The 14,058-nt window shown below is 38.6% G+C and overlaps 1 protein-coding gene across 1 annotated transcript in view; it reads left to right on the forward strand.

The window, feature by feature from the left end:
* NT5DC3 (5'-nucleotidase domain containing 3) overlaps positions 1–14,024 on the forward strand; it is an 80,508-nt gene extending 66,484 nt beyond the window's left edge. Inside the window, exons 12-14 of the mRNA XM_077472133.1 lie at positions 3,515–3,655; positions 6,865–6,929; positions 8,143–14,024. Coding sequence (XP_077328259.1) covers positions 3,515–3,655; positions 6,865–6,929; positions 8,143–8,404 — 468 coding nt within the window. The 3' untranslated portion in view covers positions 8,405–14,024. The remainder of the gene's footprint in view (positions 1–3,514; positions 3,656–6,864; positions 6,930–8,142) is intronic.
* The last annotated feature ends 34 nt before the right edge of the window (positions 14,025–14,058 follow it).

Genomic DNA, 14,058 nt, shown 5'->3' on the forward strand with positions numbered 1-14,058 from the left:
TGCATGATCCAGATGCTTTCTGTTGGCTGTCCAGTGGGTGGGGTCCTTTTAGGATTGGGCTAAGGTCAGCATAAGGGGACCAGCTGGCGAAGCATTAGCAGTCCCCCCACACCCAGAAATGGGGTCTGTGAGGGACCCAAATGTCTGACTTAAGTGGGTATATCCCTGCCACACAGTATTTCATATGGGGGGGGGGGGAAAGGAAGAATGGGTAAGAGGGTGTGGGCGGGAGAGGCAGAGGGTGTTTCAATTTTGCTGGAACATGGACTTTATTAGTTAATACATTTATTGAACATTTCTAACCTGAGTTGTGTTTTTTTTTTTTTTTTTTGGAAAAAAAGTTGAAGGTTTAATTCTCCCTTTTAAAATAAAATGTCTCTGTACAGTGAAAATCCCGTGCAGGATTTCAGTCCTTTATGGCGTAGTGTTATCAATTATTTTCTTGGTGACTATGGTCCTGGCTGCCTTGAGATCATTGTCAAGATTCTCCTGTGTAGCTCTGGGCTGATTCCTCACCGTTATCTTTGAAACTCCACAAGGGGAGATTTTGCATGGAACCCCAGACCGAGGGCGATTGACAGTTATTTTATGTTTCTTCCATTTGCAAATAATCGCACCAACTGTTGCCGCCCTCTCACCAAGCTGCTTGGCAGTGGTCTTGTAGCCCATTCTAGCCTTGTGTGTGTCTACTATCTTGTCCCCGACATCTTTGGATGGCTCTTTGGTCTTGGCCATGGTGGAGAGATTGGAATCTGATTGCTGCTTCTATATAGGGAACAAGCTGAGATTAGGAGCACTCCCTTAAAGAGTGCTCCTAATCTCAGCTCGTTGCCTGTGTAGAAGACACCTGGAAGACAGAAATCTTGCTGATAGGGGATCAAATGTTTATTTCACTCATTAAAATGCAAATCAATTCATAACTTTTTTTTAAATGTTTTTTTTATTTTATTATTATGTCTCTCACTGTTAAAATAAACCTACCAAAATGTATAGACTGATCATTTCTTTGTGGGCAAATGTACAAAGTCAGCAGGGGATCAAATTCTTTTTCCCTCACTGTACTGTTTGTATAGAAAATATTCCCAGAACTGTCAGTTCTTCCTTATGTGATTGAGTCACTGCTTTTCTCACATTTATTTATTTTTTCTCATATTTTAACACTGGCATTGATAATGTTATTACAGCAACTGCTTCTTCCTCAATTACCCCAAATACTGCTTTTGTGTAAATATTACTAAACTATAAAGATTTTTTTTTCCTTTTAAAGCAAATGGACTTTGTGTTTTTATTTTTTCTTCCCTCCCTTTAAATCCCCTCTCTGGGTAAGATTTTAAGGTAAAGGCAACACCTTCTTCTTTTTTTTTTTTTTCCTGTTGCCATCTGTGTCTCATATACTAAAATAGGAGATGGGATAAAATCCCTCCAAATTGAGGGAATCTCGGGGTGTTGCCAGGTTTACCTGAACTAGTGTCCCCATTGGAAGATTTCCCCTAATATTACTGTTCCAATGTCCACCCAAACTTTGGTATTTTCTTTTTACTGTCACTTTAAATGATGGTAAACATGACAGAGAGGGTGAATCTCCCTAATGGGGCACAGACAGCGATAAAACCTGACAGGGGTTCTAATCATTCTCCACTCTATTCAAAACTTTGTTTTTTTTATTTATTTTTTTAGTTACATTTGACTCTACTCTTTTAGACTATCACCTTTTTAAATTGTTTGTGTATAGCTGTACTTAAAGTGGATTTTTTTAAACTTTCCATCTATTAAATCTTCTGCTCTTATTGTTTCAACTTTGGATAGTAAAACGTTTTTTTTTTTGTTTGTTTTTCTGCCAGTAAATATCTTATACAGCCCACTTCCTGTTTCTTGTCTGGTAAAAAGCCTAGGCTCATGACATCATGCAGCTCTCTCGCTCTCTCTTGAGTTTGCCAGCAAGGGTGGGGGGATGAGTCATAAGAGGGCCAATGAAAGTGGCAGAGCTGGGGGTGTGCTTCTGTGTAAATCCAGGAAGTCAACACTCAGCAGGTTCAGCTGCCCACAGTTAGTGGTTGTAAACCCTGGTAAAAAAACCCTGCAAGGCAAAGGCATAATGAGCTAGTATGCTAGAAAACTAAGCCCCCACAGCCGTCCTTGTCTCCCCCTCCGGCTAGCGACATCTCTCCCGGGGGTTACTTCTGGCCCCAGTGCGCTTGTGCCGATGTCCTCTCCTAAACCGTGCAGGTTTAGGCCATAGCCTGCTACAGGTAAGCCTCAGTATAGGCTTACCCGTAGCATAAAGTTGTTGTAAAGAGTTCAAAACCACTTTAAAATGATTGCAGTCAGACTCAGTGGAGGGAGATTTCTGCAGCCTATTTGACAAGTACAGAATCGCAGTGTATATATAAAATAATATGCAAAGTGATTGCAGGGAATCTTCAGAATGGCAAAGATGTTTTCATTACAAATTAAGTGAGCAGACTGCAGTTCCTATTTAACCACTTGCTGACCGCTGCACGCCGATATATACGTCGGCACAATGGCAGCAGTGGGAAAATGGGCGCACCTGTACATCCCCCCCCCTTTAAGAGGCGGGGATGGCAGGCGCGCACAGCGTGGCCGTGCCTGCGGAACTGGCGGATGCTATGTAAACGAGGCATTTCCCCGTTCTGCCTTGTGTTATGATAGAGATCACTGCTCCGATGACGCGGTCATTTGAGTTGAAGCCCAGCTCCCACACGGTTGGACTCACTACCTAGGACACACTTAGCCCCTTCATCGCCCCCTAGTGGTTAATCCCTTCCATACCAGTGTCCTTTACTTAGTAATCAGTGCATTTTTATAGCACTGCTCACTGTATAAATGACAATGGTCCCAAAATAGTGTCAAGTGTCCGATGTGACCGACATAAATCCGCAATCCAGATAAAAATCGCAGATCGCCACCATTGCTAATAATAAAAAAAATGCCATAAATCTATCTCCTATTTAGTAGACGCTGTAACTATAACTTTAACATTATTATTTATTTATTTTTATTTTTACCAAATATATATAGAAGAATATATATCGGCCTAAACTGAGGAAAAATTTTTTTAAATTTTTTTTATATATTTTTGGGGGATATTTATTATAGTAAAAAATAGTGCGTTTCTTTTCAAAATTTACGCTCCTTTTTTTTTTTTTTTTTTTTTTTTTTTTTTTTTCTTTATTGAAAAAAAATAAAAACCGCAGAGGTGATCAAATACCACCAAAAGAGATCTCTATGGGGGGAAAAAAAGGACGTAAATTTTTTGTTTTTGGTGCAACATTGCACGACTGCGCAATTGTCAGTTAAAGCGACAGTGCCGAATCGCAAAAAGTGCTCCGGTCAGGAAGGGGGTAAAATGTTCCGGGGCTGAAGTCTTTAAAGTTGAAAATACTAAACACTTCCCTTGTTCAAATTCTGTCTTGAGACAGGTTACAATATACAATAACGTTTTAGGCTATCTCGATTCTCAAAAGTATTCTTATTCTCTTGTCTTGCTCAACAGGATTTGACACTGAAGCATGGGTGGAGGACAGGCGCTATTATTCCAGAACTGAAATCAGAGCTTACAATTATGAATACAGCGGAGTATATTCAGACAATGGCCTGGCTTCAGGGTTTAACTGGGTTACTTGAACGTATGCAGGTATGTTGAATGAGTAGTATTGAATTAAAAGTGCTTTTATTAAAAATAATGGGTATAATGATCTAAAATCCTATTTTCAAAAACAGCTGTCAAGAAAAGGTAACGCTCATCATGCTTGGAAGCAAATGTATTACTGCAGGCCATAAATCAGGGATGTCAAACTCATTGCAGGCTGCATCAGCATTATGGTTGTCCTCAAAGGGCTGGTTGTATCTGTAAGACTATATAAATGTATGCAGGGCTTTTTTTTTTACCTCAGAATAGGTGCAGAAACTCTACCAACCCCCCTGCCGAACAGCACTGATCGGTTGTGTGGGCAAATTGCAGTGGGAAGATGGTAAGGGGGCATTGTGTACAGAGTGCAGGTTTCAGGGGTGCACTGTGTACAGACTACAGGGTTGAGTATGTTGCATACAGAGTGCAGGGTTTAGGGGTGTGCTATGCACAGTGTGCAGAGTTTAGCCCCCCTTCCCATGTTGTCCACATCTCACGTCCACCTCTCCCCCTGGGTGTGAAGGCCATATGAAATGGCCTGGGGAGCCGGATTTGGAATGCGGTTCTTGTGTTTGACACACGTGCCATAGATAATTGAATTTACTTTCTTTCCACCATGGGTGGAAGGAATGAAAATTGCTCGATTTGCCCATCAGCATAGTCTGTGTTGATGGGGGAATCCCTCCAGCAGCTCTATTCTGTTCTGCAGGCTGGGAAGGCTCCCTGCCAGCAGAACACAATGATTACTGCTAGTGGATGTAGCCTTCAGCAGTAATTGGATGCAAAAAAATCTGATGCGCTGGTTGTATCCAAGTCGATCGATGGATTGACTTTGGTACAGGACTAAAAGTCCTGAGAACTAAAACTCCTTTTGAGGACACCTCTGATAATGCCTTGCAATTCTAGAATTTTCAGTAAATCACTTTGCTAATGTATTCTTGGCTAAATATCCTGAGAAGGCCTGAATGGCCAAATTCTTCCCTCTCTGTGAACAGGGAAGTTGATTCACAGCTATTTGGTATGAAGTTTTTTTTTTTCTAAAGAGTGGACCTTCCATATGCCTTAATAATAATAAGAATAATATTATTATCATTGTAATATTTCTGAACTGCAGCCCCATAATGCAGATCTGGTTAACTACCCGTAGTTGGCTTATGATGGCTGTAGAACATTTATGGAACCCTGTACCAAAGAAGTGTGTGTGTGTGTGTGTGTGTGTGTGTGTGTGTGTGTGTGTGTATATGGATAGATAGATATGTATTGTATTTTCCTTCTTCCTTCTTCTTCTTCACCTCCCTTTTCTTTTTTTTTTTTTTCTTTTTTTTTTTTTTATTGTAGCCAACTGTTTTTTATTCCCTTAATGGAGAGTGCTGATAGACACATGCTTGGACTGTGTATATTATTGTGCTTGATGGCTGTGCCAGCTTTGGTTAGCTGCATGTTTGTAGGATTATTTGAGAAGAGGTTTAGCAAGTCTATTTTTGTCTTCCATTATGTAGCTAAAGATCTTCTAGCTTGGAAGACTATAACATTGATGATACAGGATACACAATAGACCTTGCATATAAATATGTTGTGAATGACAGCACAGAACAAATGGAGACAAACGTTAATGGCATATTTGAAAGGCCACCTGGCTAATTCCAATTGAATGTATCAATTGCGCTTTCTTAACCACTTGACCACTGGGCACTTAAACACCCTTAATAACCAGACCAATTTTCAGCTTTCGGTGCTCTGTCATTTTGAATGACAATTACTCAGTCATGCAACACTGGACCTATATGAAATTTTTGTCCTTTTTTGTTCTTTTTTTTCACACAAATAGAGCTTTCTTTTGGTGGTATTTAATCACCGCTGGGTTTTTTTTTTTGTGCTATAAAAGAAAAAATACCAAATTCTGTAAAAATTATTTTTCTTTTGTTTGTTATAAAATTTAGCAGATTAGTCATTTTTTTCTTCATAAATTTTGGCCAAAATTTATACTACTACATATCTTTGGTAAAAATAAGTACAAATTGGATATTATTTGGTCTTTGTGAAAGTTATAGAGTCCACAAGCTATGGTGCCAAAGAATTGTGGGAAAAAATGACAACTTCAAAAAACTCCTCATGCCTCTTACTAAATACATTGGAATGTCTTTTTTCCAAAAAGGGGTCATTTGGGGGGTATTTGTACTTTTCTGGCATGTTAGGGTCTCAAGAATTGAAATAGGCCGTCAGTCCTTCGGGTGTGATCAATTTTCAGATATTGTGAAAGATAAGTGAAAGAACTCTGAGGATCTGAAAAAAAAAAAGAATTGTTGCTCTACATAAAGATGGCCTAGGCTATAAGATTGTGAAGAACCTGAAACTGAGCTGCAGCATGGTGGCTAAGACCATACAGCAGTTTAACAGGAAGGGTTCCACTCAGAACAGGCCTTGCCATGGTCAACCAAAGAAGTTGAGTGCACGTGCTCAGCATCATATCCAGAGGTTGTCTTTGAATAAACGTATAAGTGCTGCCAGCATTGCTGCAGAGGTTGGGGGGGGGGGGGGGGGGGGGCTACAGTTCATTGAGGGAACTATGAATGCCAACATGTACTGTGACATACTGAAGCAGAGCATGATCCCCTCGGTTCAGAGTCTGGGCCCGCAGGGCAGTATTCCAACATAATGACTCCAAACACACCTCCAAGACGACCACTGCCTTGCTAAAGACTAAGGGTAAAGGTGAGGGACTGGCCATGCATGTCTCCAGAACTAAACCCTATTGAGCATCTACGGGGCATCCTCAGACGGAACATCCACTAGCTCAGTGATGTCTTCATGGAGGAGTGGAAAAGGAATCCATTGGCAACCTGTGAAGCTCTGATGAACTCCATGCCCTAGAGGGTTAAGTGCTGGAAAATAATGGTGGCCACACAAAATATTGACACTTTGGGCCCTAATTTCCACCTGGGGTGTACTCACTTTTCCTTGTCAGCCGTATAGACATTAATGGCTGTGTGTTGAATTATTTTGAGGGGACCACAAATTTACACTGTTATACAAGCTGTACACTCACTACTGTACATTGTAGCAAAGTGTCATTTCTTCAGTGTTGTCACATGAAAAGATAGAATAAAATATTTACAAAAATGTGAGGGGTGTACTTGTGAGATGCTGTATGTATGTATGTATGCATGCATGCATGTATGTATGTATGTATATTTATTTTTTAATTTTATTTTTAGGTATACAGAGATGCTGAGTCGCAGATGATTTTGCAAGAATGGATAAGAGAGAGACAAGAAACCAGGTATGTGTAGTTGTTAACTTTTATCTTTTTTTTATCTAACCTCCGGGGTCCATAGCCATTGTTCAGGCTTGGGTTTATGATGTATAGACTTTTTGGAATCCAAAAATGGTTATTTTCATAGGAATTTTTGCTGGCAATTGTTGCTCTCTAATAGTTATTTACATTCTTATTTTGGTTCTGACCTGCAACTTCTGCCCCTCCTAGATTAACCACTTGACCTCTGGAAGGTTGTACCACTGTTCATGACCAGGGCATTTTTTTCAATGCAGTACTGTATGCAAATGCAATTTTATCTTTTTTTTTTTTTTCACTCACATAGAGCTGTTTGGTGGTATTTGATCACCACTGGGCTTTTATATATTTTTTGCGCTATGAAGGAAAAAAAGACCGAAAAATTTAGAAAAGGAAATATTTTCTACTTTGTTATAAAACGGAATCAATAATAAAAAAAAAAAAAAAAAAAATCTCTTTAGAAATTTAGGACAAAATGTATTCTGCTATGCCTTTTGGTAAAAAAATAAAAAATCCCAGTAAGCATATTTTAATTGGGTTTTATGCAAAAGTTATGGTGTCTAAAAACTATGGTATGTATGCTTGAATTTACACAGCTATAGATGCTATACTGTAAGTGCAGTGATTAGCAACTTATAGTGTGGCCCTGATAGGGTGGAGGGCAATCTGGTGCTAGGAGACACTATCAGGGAGGGTCATTGACATCACTAGTGACACTTATTAGTGACAATACTGTACATTAACACTGCAATAATGACACTGGCTGGGAAGGGGTTAACATCTAGGGCCAAAAATGGGTTAACTGTGTGCTTAACCATGATGTGTACTGCTTTTACTTTATTATCATTTTTGTTTCCCCCCTGCTTCACAGTTAGAAGAAACAGCCAGGTCACTGTTCCCTGAACAGAGTTCTGTGTTTTTGTATGTGTGTGATTGGCCACAGTCGATCAGCTGACCTCAGCCAAAATCGTTGGCTAAAATCAGCTCCCAAACTTGTGCTGTGTCCAATCATGACACGGGTCGGCAGGGGGTGCATATATGCATGCCCCAAACGCAGAAGTATGGCCGCAATATACCAGTACATCTGTGTCTGCAGCTACCACCTGCCCACAGTACATCTACTGTGGGCGTGTGGAAAAAAAGAAAAGGTGGTTGAGAGACTTCACCTCTGCTATATCTAACTTCTCTTTCTGTACTGTAGGGACATGGCAAGAAAAATGTTTAACCCTCGCTTTGGAAGTATCTTCAGGACGAATCATAATCCAACCTATTTTCTGAGACGGCTGGCACGTTTCGCTGATATCTACATGGAATCTCTTAGCTGTTTACTGAACTATGATTCCCATCACACTTTCTATCCAAAGAGGACTCCTCTACAACATGAAGTTCCGATGTGGTCCGAGCAGCAGCACTCTGGAACATTTGGTATCCCGTTCTTGCAGGAAATTGCCCAGCTTAAATGAATCTCCTTTTGTCACTCATGTTCTGCATTGGTATGGCTAATGTGGATGATAAACTTTTCATAGACTATTGCTTATAGTAGTGTCAAGTGGATCATTGTTTGCAAACGTGTTTTGCAAAATACTATATATCTTCAGAACTGAAGGTGATTGCTGGGTGATGCAGCTTTATTTTTGAAGATGTTTTAGCATTTTAAAGTCTATTTTAGACACACTTCAGAATGCCTGTTTGTTTTCATGAAGCAGCTACTTTTATGTATGTAGTTGATTCAGTACAATGAAGTATGGAAGTCCATATATTTGTTTCTAAAATATTTTACAGCTTGTTTCATGAGTCTAGCTGTTCTTTAAGTTTCTTTTTATAACGTAAATAGTAGGCTAGTTTATCCTTTTTAGTGCTCAATCAATTTCTGTGACCACCTATAAAATACAGGTACTCAAAATGTATGCTTTCATTTAGATGTAACCGTAGTAAACAAACATATATTTCCCTTACTTTAAGGTAAAAAACATAAAATAGAAATGCATTATTGGGCATCTTCTTCCTTCTTCTTTTTTTTTTTTTTTTTTTTTCAGCCATATTTTTTTTTTTCATTCACCTTCCTCCGTTGTGAGAAAGGAGCAGGTTCTCCCGTGTAAACAGTACCACCATAAGGCACAGTCTCTGATCGGCTCAGTGGCATTTGCCTTCGCTGTCCACTGTCTAAAAAAAAAATATATATATTTTTGAACTGCCTGTCAGAATAACCACTCTCCCTAGCGGTTGTTATACTACAATGGCTGGTAGTGGAGTGGTTAAGATTGCAATTGCTTACCTTATTTTACATGTGAAAATGCTATATTTGCATGGCTGTCATGCCTGTTTGTTCAGTACATTTAGTCACAGGCACAGACTTTAATCTGGCATTTCTAATCTGCATACTTGTTCCAGGTAACTTACTGAAAGTACTGAAGCCATAGGATTGGCCGAACAGCCATCAACTAACATTTTTAGAAGAATGTCGGCACTCAAAGCTAATTTTTTTTTTTTTTTTTTTTTACAGATTTACTTAAGTATATTACTCCAGCATTTTATACTCCTGATTTGTCTGTTGTACCATTTACTTGTATTAAAAAGTATCCTTTCTCTATGTATTTCTTCCTTTTGTATGAAATACCTGGTAATCCTGTCAGTCTTCCTTTCTTATTTCACACGGACTACACTAGGCAAGTGTGACTAAAACATTTACAATAAAAAAACGAATTCCTTCATAACTTTAGGCCAATCTGTATTCTGCTCCATATTTGTGGGTAAAACAAAATCCCAATCTCAATGTGTGGCCCTGTATTCTCTTGCACTCCCTGAGCCTGAATAGTTTTTTTCCTATTCTTGGATCACCATTGAGTTATTTGTAAATCGCTGTCATGTCTCCTCTAAAGCATTGTTTCACCAGCAAGGATACATTTAGTGTTTGCAGACGTTCCTCGTAATTGAAGTCCTCCAATCCCCTTATTTATTTTGTTGCCCTTCCAGTTCCAGCACAGCCCTTCTGAGGACTGGTGACCAGAGCTGGATGGAGTACTCCAGATGTGGTCTAACCAAAGTTTTATAAAGTGGTAGAATTCTAGTTTTATCCCTGGAGTATATCTTTTTTTTTTTTTTTTTGTGCATGCTAATATTCTGCTGGCTTTGGTAGCTGCAGCTTGACATTGAATGCTATTGTTCAATCGGTCATCTACTAGGACCCCCAGATCTTTCTCCATCCTATGTTTTTTACCCCAAGTGCATTCATTACCTTACATTTTTCCAATTTTTATTTTCCATATGCACTGTCACTGTGCTGATGACACAGGCTGGAAAGGGGGCTAAATATCTAGGGCGATCAAAGGGTTAAATGTGTGCCTAACCAGTGTTTTTGTGTGTACAGTGTACTGTTTTCACTAAGTGATGTGCTGGATTTTATTCCCTGCTTCACAGGGAAGCAAAATCCAGCACATCACCACTGACAGTCTGCCTCCTTGCCGATTAGTGGATGCCGGTGGTCGTTCTTTGGCCGGCACCCACTGATCGGCTTGTGCTGTGACTAATCACAGCAGAAGCAGCGCGCCCCCTACCCAGAAGAGCAGAATCTCATATATGTGCGTGATTCTGCACAGAACACCTGCCCTGTAGCAGTAAAGCTACAATAGAGCAGTCGTTAACTGGCTAGTCACTAGTGTGATCAGTTTTCTGACTCAGCTGGAAGAACAGCCTGCTTGTCGTCCAATAATCAGACTTGTGCTGACATGCTACTCTGCACACCCATTCACTGGGAAGATCAGGTTGATTGGTGTTTCTCCACCCCCACCTCCCTAAACCCCTTAGGCAGCTCAGAAAACAGATTGTGATCACGTATTAAAAAGATATTTATTTAAAGTTTTTTTATTTTGTTGAATATGCTAGATACTTTGCTGTCTTTGGCTTCAATATTTCAAAAAATCTTCAGTGACTCAAGTCATTGTATTGAAACAAATTCAGATCAAGGAAGTCAGAAATAAGTCAGAGCTTTTATCAGCATACTTGTTCCTGGGCAGTGATTCAAATTAAAGATAGCAAGATAGCCAGGAAGCCTATATTTTTAGAAGGTGGGGGTTTTAGTAAATTTTTGAAACCTTTCACTAATTTCAAACCAAAGATTGTGTCCCATTTTTATTATTTTGTGGTCCATCAGTGACTGCTCTGTGTGTACACAGAGGTTCAGACCATCCTTGAATTCGGCACATCATCATTTCACAATTTAGGCCTGTGCAATGTAAAGTGCATACGGGCTTCCTATGTGCAGATTACCTGTGACAGCAAGAATTCTGCCGGGATTGATCCTCCACCATGTTTCGGAATTCCCTTCCCCACTTAACAGTTGTCTTTCATGTAACTGTAGCGTGTGTATTTGGGTCTGGTGATGTTATGTACATATTTTATTTTCGCTTGCATTATCTGAAAATATTTGTTTACATATTGTGTTATTTTATGGTACAGTAAAATGTTGATGGTTTTTATTGAAATGTTTTTGTTTTTTTAAATAGCCATTTTACTACAAATAGACTTTTGTACATGTGATTGGGTAATGCAAATGTTTTTTTTTTTCTTTTTTTCTTCAGCATGCAGCTTCCCTTTATTTTTTCTAGAACTGTTCAGAAACATGTGCGTACTTTCTTAATATGCATCCTTAGATCATGAATGTAAGGACTGAATTACATATGAATTGTATGATAACTTGCCTTTTGACCTGCTAGTGTATTTAAAGAGGACATCTTTCCTCTGTATCCATTATCACATAAAGCTCTATCAAGAACAAACGGCACTTCAAATGGCACTTTTGAAGTGCAAAGTGCAAACGGCACTTCTTATAATAGTTATACAAATTTGGTGTTCATTTAGGAAGATCTAGATTGTCCTGATTTTATTAGTGAGAGATTGGACTGGACAGCCTGTCCTTCCAAAACCTCTCATTGGCATTAGAAACATTTCCTGGAATGTCCCACTGATAGCAGTGACTGGTCACATTAGTGCAAAATATTTGCCTTTTACAGACTGGAAAGCAAAAAAAAAATGTATTTAAAAATATATACTATGGGATGGCCATTTCCTAAAAGACTGGCCTTCTTGTGGCTAGTCTCAGTACTGTAGTGGGGTCCTGATGCACTGTAAACTGTAATAGGTGGCAGTGCTAAAAGTGGACCGTTAATATTAGGTGACCACATTAAATGTTCCTGAACACATATTCAGCTCTCTTCTTTATGGAGCTAGTATTGAAGGTAAGGAAACCTAACAGCAGCAAAGCTGACTTATTACCCAACTATATTAAACTTGTATGATGTTGTGGAGAACATCAGGTGTGGGTGCAGCAAGAGGCTATGGGGAGCTCTGTATATCATTGATTTTTTTTTTACGCGTTGATGCCAGTAACCTTTAGCAGTCTCATTCAGCTTGTCCACAGTCTTACACTATTTTTTTTTGTTTTTTTTGTTTGTACTATTATAGCTTTCTATGTTCAGCACTTTGGTAATACACAACTGATGTCCTGTATGTCTAACAATTTGAGTGCTACAGATTTAGGCTTTCTGGGAACCCGCCACAGCTTGTAGTTTAACTTTTTTTTTCTCATAGACCAGTGTTCCTCCAGAGGTTGCTAGAGGTTCAATGAGCACTTTCTGGCTCTCAGATAAGTTTCCACTGACACCAATGATCTTTTTTGGCCATCTATAAGGAGGGGGGGGGGGGGGATTCTTCCCAATGACCACAAGTGTAAGGAGCATTCTTCTCACTGACCATCCCACTAATGTATCATGAGTTGTAGTTATAGACCTTTTAACAGGAGTTCCCTGAGACTGGAAACTTATTTCAAGTGTTCCTCTGTGATGAAAAGGTTGAGAAAGGCTGCTATAGATTCACTTTATTGTGCCTTTACAGTGAGACTTGGGGGACACCCAAAAAAAAGTGCACTACATATGATCATGGGCACTCTGCTGCATTATATACATTAATTGTGACAACTATACATCGTGTGTGTGTCCATTAAAAACGCTAACCTCTTTCCCTACTGACACCTTTAAAATCCACATCCATCAGTCAAATGAAACCAAAGTAAGTTTCTGTAATTTGAAGACCAAGTACTGATTTAACACTTCTAGGTACTATGTTGTACAGACAATTGTAGAAGATAATAAGTTTGTGTATTTTGTCGTAACATTCTTGATGTTTTATAATCGAATTGTTTATCATTAAATTTAGTGTGCCTCAGGCATAAATTTAATTTTGAGACAATGCATCTTAAGGAGACGCTGCATCTCTCCTAGATTTTGTTTTTGCAGTCATTTTCCAGATAGTAACAGTGTTATTTATCAATATTTTTAAATGTGTGCTATTTTATCAATGTATTCAAATGGGTTTTGCATTTTCAACAGGCCCTTGGACTCCTATTACCCTTAACTCCACAGTAGAGGACAAAGAGCTATATGTCAGCTGTTAAAAACTGGTATTGTATTAGGTTGAATATAGCTAGTCATAGTAAATACTTATTAGCCTCATAGTAATTACTTTTTGGGAAGGGCGAATGAAAAGGTTCCCCCATTATATTGCACAGGCAGGTTCCATGTTCTTAAGTGAAAAACCCATTTTATTTAATTACTTGAAAGATCATTTGTTGTATGGTGTTGTAAGAATTAAATACAGAAGATGCGCTATCTGTAGAATGTTTACATTGAATATAATTAAGATAACGATGTTGAACACTTTCAGATTTGAAATGCATGTCATTTACCAATTTCACAATGTCCTGTTGGTGTATAAAACAAGTGCACTATAATCACTAGAGCTGTAATACTAAATTTTTTAGCTATTTGCCTTATTGTACATTTTATATTTTAGTTTTATGAAGTGTGGTACCTTTGGTGTATCTTCAAATGATGTTATGCTTCCAGTTAATCAAAATTCACACCTGATTTATATTTGCTTAATAAAAGCACAGCTATAAAAAAAATGTATGTATTGCAATTGGTGTTTAAATGATGTATTTACAATTTTTGTGGTGAAGTTTTGAAATTCAGTATAGTGAAAGTTGTACAGAACTATTTCAAATCTATTAAATTTCTGCTTAGATTTCAATTTGTGTATGGGCCTTCTTTTTTTAATTTTATTT

This window comes from Lithobates pipiens, unplaced genomic scaffold (assembly GCF_037356315.1).
Source record: "Lithobates pipiens isolate NorthernLeopardFrog02 unplaced genomic scaffold, aLitPip1_a1.2 Scaffold_8, whole genome shotgun sequence".
Lineage (NCBI taxonomy): Eukaryota > Metazoa > Chordata > Amphibia > Anura > Ranidae > Lithobates > Lithobates pipiens.